At 46.9% G+C, this 9,194-nt stretch overlaps 1 protein-coding gene across 1 annotated transcript in view; it reads right to left on the bottom strand.

Annotated features, from left to right (window-relative positions):
• Nucleotides 1–310: 310 nt before the first annotated feature.
• DAGLB (diacylglycerol lipase beta) overlaps nt 311–9,194 on the bottom strand; it is a 30,461-nt gene continuing 21,577 nt past the window's right edge. Inside the window, exons 9-15 of the mRNA XM_049904328.1 lie at nt 8,397–8,474; nt 6,082–6,162; nt 5,857–5,984; nt 3,049–3,117; nt 2,878–2,950; nt 1,426–1,676; nt 311–1,286 (exon numbers count right to left, since the gene is read on the bottom strand). Coding sequence (XP_049760285.1) covers nt 1,088–1,286; nt 1,426–1,676; nt 2,878–2,950; nt 3,049–3,117; nt 5,857–5,984; nt 6,082–6,162; nt 8,397–8,474 — 879 coding nt within the window. The 3' untranslated portion in view covers nt 311–1,087. The remainder of the gene's footprint in view (nt 1,287–1,425; nt 1,677–2,877; nt 2,951–3,048; nt 3,118–5,856; nt 5,985–6,081; nt 6,163–8,396; nt 8,475–9,194) is intronic.

Genomic DNA, 9,194 nt, shown 5'->3' with positions numbered 1-9,194 from the left:
CCTGCTTATGATTCTGTTTATATCTGGCCATCTGATTTCCAGCCTCCAAAAATTTAATTGTTCTTGTCTCCTTTTCTCCATCCTTGTGGGTTTATGCTTTTAAAAGAAATCCCATTACTGTCATTTTATTGGGGCTCTAGGGGGGATTGAAATGTGGTGCTTGTACAATCTGCAGTCTTTGGCTAGAACTCCAGGACAACTTAAGACTTTGTTTACAGAACACAGAAACATCTCAAACAGGACTGCTGTGAAACAACCCAGTAAACAGACCTGCCTAAAGACAGAGGAGAGCACATCGCTGCACAGTGGGCACAGGTGTCACCAGTAAGTGCTTTATTTCTTTAACTCCCTCTGAACACACTGGCCAGCCACAAAGAACCGGAACGTTACATGAGAATGAAGCCACATCCACTCCTCACTGCAACGAGGTGTGTTTAACAAGGACCAGTGCTGAAGGCCGCAAGGGTGCCAGCATAGGGAGCGTGGCCACTGGTTTCCTGACCTGGTCTTTGTCTTGAGGCTGCGAGATGATCCCCACTCGGAGCTCAGGGCTGACCCTTGGGGCCACCCAGAAGAAAACTCAGCTCTCTGAAGGGCATCTCACTTGCTTCTCTATCCTCACAACTCAGAGTAGTTGTTTGTGTCGCCAGGAAAACGGCAAACCTGTAAGCCAATGTCAGACTCCTCAACGGTCTCAGGATGAGCCCCGTTGGTGAAAGGGGTTACCTTAGGTGTGGAATCCCATAAGCCCAGTCAGGGCCTTAAAAGTGGGTGCTGGCTTCCCACCCTCCTCAGGGCCAGGACTGGCAGGCCAATGGGAACAGCTTCTGAGGCTTTCTGCATGTTCGTTCTCATGCTCCGGGGTCCCATCACCTCGACGCTCTCCCTTAGCTCCAGATTCCACTACGATCGGAATGATTTCCTGGAAGTTACCCAGTCATTTAGGAGACCACTGAATGTAGTAACCCTCCGATTCCCGCTGATGAAAATCCAACTTACTGGCATGATAGGAATCACTCAGATACTAAATCAGTGTAAGAACAAAAGCAAGGGCCTGTGTTCCTGCAGTGGCTTCCAGAAGCTGGGGCTACACCATGTGCACACGGGAGGCTTCCGGTGCTGAGCAGGAAACACCGGCTGCTCTGTCTGAGACCACGTGGTCCAGGGCTCGCATCAGGATGTCAGGCATGTGGTCTGTCAGCATCTTGGGGCCTATGAGGATCCTTCTGAATTCTGATTCCTGTGACCACCTGGCACTATACTGAGCAGTGGAGCAGCAGCAAAGCCTGGAAGGTAACGGTGAAACATCAGTGAACAAAGCCTCACTCCCTCCTGTGTTTTCTTTCAAGGCTTGGGTTTTGGGCTGGTGTGGAGTAGATGGAGCCAAGTCAGCCCCCGAGTCTGTCAGGGGGCATCGGCACTCACCTGCCTGAAGGGCCCTCTTCCTCCAGGTGGATGATCCTGCCGGGGGGGTAGAGAGGAGGATACTTGGATGGGGAGTGCAGTGGGGAGTCATCGGAGCAGCTGTAGGCTGGGGACCAGTGCATCAGCAGACTTTGCTCCCCGAGGAGAGGTTGCGTCAGGTCCTCCTGGTTGCCCCCATCCAGCTCTGTTGGGAAGTTATCAGGGTCCCCTCCAAACAGCTCATACCAGCACCCGTGCAGCAAGATCTTGTACTGTGGGCAAAACCCAAAGAGGCAGAAGGCTTGTTACTCTCTGAATGGCTCTCAGTATCACCACCACCAAGCCCTGAGGGGGGCTGCTCCCTGTCACACCCAGGGAGCCACCAACATCTTGAATGCCTGGGCATACTTTAAACCATGGGCTTGGTGAGGGTAAGGCTGAAGGGGTCCAAACTTTGGTGTCTCCTGGACAATGAAGCCATCACACTTGTAACCAGTAGTCAGTGGCCGCTGAGTCAGTTCCGACTTGTGGCGACCCACGTGTGTCAGGGTAGAACAGCTCCATAGAGTTTTCAGTGGCTGATTTTTTGGAAGTAGATTGGGCACCTCTGGGTGGATTGGAACCTCCAACCTTTTGGTTAATTAGCAGCCAAGCGTGTGAACCACTTGCATCACCCAGGGACTCTATCCCACTTGTAGCAATATTTAAAAACCATATCATGCATTTTTTTGAGGAGGAGGTACCCTTCTTTTCAGGCAATGCTGCAAAGCAGTTTGACTCTTCCCATAAAGACATTAGATATTAAGTTAAAATGTTTTTCTAATTATTAAGGAGAAATTTTACTTGAATTTTTTGTGTGATTAGCAACAAACCCACAAAATTTCAGGAAACAAAGGGGTTAAAGAACTGAAAATCATCTCTAATTCCATTAGCCAATAAGACCACATTTTGTGTACATTTCTCCAAATTTTCATCAAAACCCATATACATCCCGTGTTTCCTTCCCCCGCCTTGGATCGTATCTCTAATAATCATTAAGTTTGTTTTTATTATTTTTTAACTTTTCAGTACATCATGGAATACAAATATATGTCACCATTTTTAGTGACTGCGTAATCCTCAGTATAGAATAGCAGAACCTCTTAAACCTACATTTGGCAGCCCTGTTTGCTTTGCTTTGGGCCAGTATCACCAAGGGCATGAGAATACTGTACGACACAAGACAGGACTAAGAAATCGGACAGGAAGCAAATCTGATTGGGGTATTTCACATGCTTGTTTTAGCCACATCCCTTTCTTAGGCATCACCTATAGAACATTAGACAATGGTGCGGAGGGTGGAAGGAGAAATGAACCAACAGCATCAACTGCCCTGGCTCTGAGGCTATGAATGAAGAAAATTCTCTTCCACTCCACACAGTCTCACGGAGGCCACAGCTCCTGCAGGCCCTCGTCAAAGGACACCCGAGTTACCTTAGGCTTGTTACAGTGAGCAATCACTCGCAAGATTCTCTTCTTTAAATCTTCCAAATTGGTTACACTTAACCTGTTCAGAAAAAGTCAGGTGAGACTGAGGCTCAGTACTTTCAGTGGACCCAGTGTTTTCAAATTCCCACCACACAGACCACCACCCTGCAGACATACCTGGGGATCACGTCCTTCCCAAGGACAAGTGACACAATGAAGCTCTTGGAGTATTCATAAAGGGATTTGCTGAAATTTCAGAAAAAGGAAAGAAAAGTTAGTTTTATCATTATGTTGCCCACAGAGAGCTTCAAAGGAATTAAAGACCTTCTGCCAGGTGATTGAGAGGCTAGTTCTCCTACAAGTCCACTCTCTTCTCTGTCCTCCACAGGTGAAGAGAAATAAAGATGAAAGGCTTCTGTAGAGCAATTCACAGCCATGTTCTACCAGAGCCACGAGATACATTCAGCTGAGATGGGCCAGAGCCAGTCTCAAACCAGTCAAGACGGCAGACCGAACCAGGCACTTGTCCTTGGCCCAGCAATTCAGCTTCCAGGAATCTCCCCCTCAAAGACGCACAAAAAAGCCATGCAGAAGGCTGTTCACTGCAGCACTGTCTGCAGTTACTGCAAAATACCCCAAATGTTCACCCTCAGGGAAATGCAGTGAAGTCATAAGCCGGGGCTCAGCCCGTAGCGAGGGGTCCTTTGCAGATGTAAAAAGAAGGAAGATGATCTCTACCGCCGTGGGCTCGTGTCCAGGAAGTACCGTTAAAGTCACCAGATGCAGAGCAGCATATACCCTAGGCTACCTTTTATCTAAGAAAGGGAGAAAAATACAAATACACATACATACGTGCACATATGTAGTATGGGAAAATAATAAAAAGTAAAAAATACAGAGACATAGAAATGGCTACTCCTGGAGAGAGAAAGGACATTACTGAGGGAAGAGGAATGGAAACTAGATCTCTCTCAGTGTACCTTTCAAACTGTCTTTGGAACTATGTTAAAGGTTTGCAGAATTATAAAACAAAGTTAAACCAAACAACAACAGAAGCATTCCCTAAAATCAAAAGCCATATGAAACTCAGTGAATTGACTAAACAAAGAATTATCTTAAATGACTTTAAAATAACAGTAATTAAGACTGTATTTTTATCCCTAGTAGGAATATACCTAAGAGCAAAACAAACTGCAAAGGAATCTCCAACTGTTACGTGCTCCACTACTAGTTAACACGTCGGCAGTTCAAATCCACCCAAAGGCACCTCAGAAAACAGGTCTGGCGATCTGCTTCTGAGAGGTCACAGCCTTGAAAACTCTATGGAGCAATTCCATTCAGCACACATGGGGTCACCATGAGTCAGAATCGACAGGATGGCAACTAATAACCAATGTTAGATTTAATACTGGTATTGCCCTTCTGAAACTATGGTTGATTGATAGACAAATGCAAATAAGTAATTAGATTAATGTTGACAGGCACCAAGATTTCTAGCATCAGAGAAAAAAAAACAATTTCAGTAAACACAAGAATACAATTAAATACTTTAAGTAAAAATCCTGATCTTTAGTTTAAATTTGAAGTAACAATATGAACTAAAGATATATTTTCCCTTTGGAATTAAAAGTATTTCCTGGTGCTTTCCGTAACTAGCCCTCTGGCAGTGAGCACCCCTACTAGTGCCCAACAGTCTCTACATGCCCTATGGCAGTGAGCACCCCTACTAGTGCCCAACAGTCTCTACATACTCTTTCCCAGTAAAAGTGACCAATGCTTCTTGGAGAAATGGCTGACTCCAGATATGCAACAGGACATAAAACTCGGGCCTAGAACATTGTGTTGTACCAGAAAGCAAGAAAACTCTCAGACAGCTGTGGCTGTGGCTGAAGAATGGAGAGGCCTACTTGGATGGGACTTGCACTGGCCAAAGACGGGGCAATCTGAAATCAAAAGGATAACTGCAATGGACTGGAAGGCAGTACGGGTACAACATCCACTTCTGGAAACTGCTAGAATACCAATTCATTTTTCTGAACATTGTTAAATAAAGGGAGTGAGTCAAACACTCGGCCATTTTATCCTGCTCCTCCTGTATGAGCTATATCTCAGGGTAACCAATAAATGATCAAGAGAAATTCTTTTTAAAAAGTGCTTCAGTTGGTAAGCGCAGAAGCAATGGGAGAAAGAGAATATCACCTTTTTGCAACTCCTAATAAAACAACATATCTAAATAATCATCAGTAGCTGCCAACATCTCAAAGAAGGAGGCAACATGTGCCCCTGAGGAGATGCAGGAGAAATTACACACCCTGACCCACGGCGGGCCAAAAAGCCAACCTGAATCTGATCGAATCGCACACAAAACTGCCATTTTCCAGGAAATACAAACGACCAAGGGCATGGACACAGGAACACATTAAATGATACTATGAGTATATAATAAGCAAAGTCCAGAATGTGACATGTTCTCCAGAACAAATGACCTGGCCTCTTCAAAAAAGATGGAAAAATAAAGGAGGAGAGGGAAAATCTATACATTAAAACAGAGCTAAGAGAAACCCACCAAATTCAACCTGAGGACCTGTTTGGGTCTCTCCACTTGTCTATTATTTCCCAAATTGTCTATGATACGTACAAATTACTTCTGGAATCAGGGCAAAAGTTTATAGAGAACAGTCCAGGATTAAGTATGCTGAATCCGAAAAGAAAAATGTACTTGTGAACTCCAAAAAAAATAAATCTTAAACCATAAATAAAAAAAAATTTTTTTTTTTTTTAAGACCATATCATCTAGGAAATCACAGCTATGGTCAGAGAGATCTAAGAAACGTCAGTCATTCTTTCTTCTACAACTAAACAGTGGGTCAACACACCAGCTGCTCCTGAGGAAGAGGAAATGATAACCAAGTAACAAACAAAACATGAGTCTTGACCATATGGCTTATAAATGGCACCTTGTTCCATGCATGAAAACAGAGTTACCTCAGCAGCCCGCGGGGAGGGGAAAAGGCGTAGCATCTGACGTGTGGGTACGCGCTCTTCAGCATTAGGGCCAGCAGGGCTGCAGCACCAGCCCCCAGGCTGTGCCCCACAAGGACAAGCCGGTACTCCTACAGGACACGGCAGAAGGGAGAGGTTGAAAATAAGAAAGAGCTGGTGACAGAGAAAACGAAACAAACTAAAATGAAAGTAAATATAAAGTCTCACGGGAGCAATGCTGAATGCTTGGCTCAAAATGCCATCGTTGATGAGTCGTCGGTAAACGTATCTGGCAGCTTGTGAAATTCCCTAAACACACGGACAGAGAAGGTGGCTGTTAGATCCCACACAAGGTAGGTTCAGCCCTGACTCAGAAGACAGGGCTATGTGTATATACACTTATTTGTGACTTTCGAATATCAGCGTCATGGGATTGGCTGCCATGTGGAGTCAGGTCAATGCTGTGTCCCTGGCACCTTGGACAGAACGTGGCATGAAGCAGGTGCTCGGTAAATATTTGGAAAGATGATATCAAGAACAGTTATATTATGGGGCCTTTTTCTGCAGCTGCATGTATGTTGCTGTGTGTTTACACTTCACCTCAGCCGAGTCCTCATGGCTGATCAGAGTTGGATAATAAATGCCTGGTCCTTTTAAGCGACTTTAAAACAAAGTTTTAAATCAACGACACTGACAAAGCATCTCCTGCTTCTGCAAAGGCAAAACTACCACCCTGAGACATCAGTTCTGGGGAGGTCAGATTTTGGCTTAACTTCAAAAAATCCAGGGCCCTGCAAGATAGACCTGGTCCTCATCCTTTTGCAGGGTCCATTCTAACAGGAAGGGGCAGAAGAGACTTTGTCAGATGAGGGGCAGTTCTGGATAACCTCTAAAGCCACTGCAAATCCCTAGGATTCAGTAAGTCTATCCTTCTGCAAATGGAATGCTGAACCTGGCATCGTACAAGAGAAGCCAAAAGGAAAGCTTCAGTGTTCTGGGTACACTCTGACGCCATTTCCTGACAAGCCATAACTTCCTTTCTACTTTCCTCCAATTAGGCACCTCCGATGTGGCATGCCTGGGCACTCCGAGCCAAACAGAACACAGGCTACAGCTGCTGCCAGCGAGCCTCCTGGCACAGGTGTTAAACACTAAACGCCAAGACGATTTTCAGCCGCACAGCTTCAGACTCCAATTCTGTGGGCAGCATCAGCGTCAAACCCTGGCCTGAGAGCAGAGCACAGATCATGTGTGGCCTTTACCTCAGGCAGCCGCCTTCCAGGCACAGGTCAGAGCAGTCCCTGCAACTGTGAACATCCAGTGCATAAGGGAGACCCAGCGAATGCTCTGTGACTGACCACAGAGCCAGGCCTGAAGCCCTCAGCTTGTGGCTCCATAAAATGAAGCCTTTACCTACGGCAACACCTGCAAGACCAGAACTGCAGCAGTGGCCACACACATTAGACACTGAGGACCGCTGTGGCCGGCTGGGTGCTGTGCCCCTGTGATAACTTCAGCAAGTGTCCACTGACACCAACATGAGCACAGTTTAATTACCTCCTTTGTTTTTCTTCACATATGTCTACCCAATGTTAGTTAAATCGGAGTCTTTTGTGAATTGAGGCACAAAGAGACAGCTACAGGTTAAAGAAAAAAGGGGCTATCACGCTTCTAGCTGGTGGCAGAAAAAATTCCTAAATTTTAACTAGTTCTTGAAAAGCATCAAAGCAGGACACGGGCTCCATCACTTGGAGCTACCCTCTTTCCAGAACACTTTTTTTTTTTTAATTAAGCATTTTATTTATAAGGTAATTACTACAGAATTATACCTGTTTTAGTTTTAAAAAACACAAGCGTATAAAGAAAAAGTCCTGGCCCCCACCCCTTACTTCCTGAAGCTTCTCCTCAGAAGTGACCCCTGCGAATCTTTGGGAGTGACTCATGCCAGACTCTGCCCCAAATGTTGCACACACCGCCCTGGGCAGGCAGCGGTCTGTTCCTCTGGAAGTGCTTACAGGTCCTGCCCACAGACCCCCGCCCAGCACGGTAAGAGTGAAACCGAGCCTCTGGGTGCTGCTACATCTACTCAGAGAACCTGCGGTGCAAATGCAGGAACCGCTCACGGCGGCTGCCTCTCAGGAGGGCCAGGAGGTGGGGGCGGCACACACAGACTTCTTAATCCCTCTGTACCACTTTCTGTTGTACTAATTTTTTTTTTTCCCATGAGAACGTATTACTTGAATTAAGAGGAAGGAAAAGCGTGTGCTCTGAGCCACAGATCTGAGCTCAAATGTCCAGTCTAACATTTATTTCCCATGTGGACTCAAGGAAGTTAATCTCTCTGAAGCTCAGTTTTTCTCTTGAAAACCCAACAAACAACAAGAGACCCCGTGGGGGTGCTGTGGGAATTAGCACTGGAAGAATAAAAGCCGGCATTCGGCCAGCAGCTGACACTAACGGGAGAGATTCAGAGTTGGAAACTCCTGGCTCCTCTGAGTTTCCCCTTCATGGAACATTCCAGACCACAACCCTGGGGCCTCTACCTTGTGTGCCACGCAGTCCTGCACCTCGCAGCCTAAGTCGATGGTCTCACTCTCGGCAGACAGATCAGTGAGGATGTCCTACAACAGAACACATTGAGGGGAAAGGCTGTCACTCAGGAGTTCCGGGTCAGGGGTGGTTGTCACCATCTGAGCTGAAACTGGGGATGCCTGCCCCCACAACACCCCCTCTTGGGATCAGCAGCAGGTGAGTCTCCCAGGTCAGAGAGCTGAGTGACGGAACCTGTGATGCCTGACTTGGGAGAGAAGCCAGCAGCCAAACACCCTGAGGCACCGCATGCCTGGCCAGCTCTGGGCCAGGCTTAAACTGTGGGGAAGAGTCTGGACGTCCACAATGCACTTGCTGCCTCCCTTGCTGCACACAGTTTCTAAGTGTCTGAGAAGCCCAAAACCCAGGTGCCAGGGCTCTGAGCAAAGTGTGTTCCTGCCCTCAAGGGGCCCTGGGTCAATGGCTAATGGAAATCTACGACAGAGACGAGGTGCTGTTAGATGGGGAGGGTGAGCACCAGTGGCAAAGCGGGAGCCGGGTGGCTGGTGGGGCCAGGCCACACAGCACCAACAGAGCTGTGACATGGAGCCTGAACTTCAGACTAAAGGTGGTGGGAAGTTGCCGGTGGTTTCTGAGGAGTGATGTGATCTGACCCATGTTTTAACAATAGCGCTCTAGACAGTTTAAAGGACAGACTGGGGTAATGAGATTAGAAAAGGAGCTCAGGTAGGTCCAGGAAAGGACAGGGCTGAGCTGAGGCCCTGGCAGCAGGAGTGAGGAGGAGATGGCCA

Source organism: Elephas maximus, chromosome 12 (assembly GCF_024166365.1).
Source record: "Elephas maximus indicus isolate mEleMax1 chromosome 12, mEleMax1 primary haplotype, whole genome shotgun sequence".
NCBI lineage: Eukaryota > Metazoa > Chordata > Mammalia > Proboscidea > Elephantidae > Elephas > Elephas maximus.
This window is presented reverse-complemented; position numbering and strand designations above follow the sequence as displayed.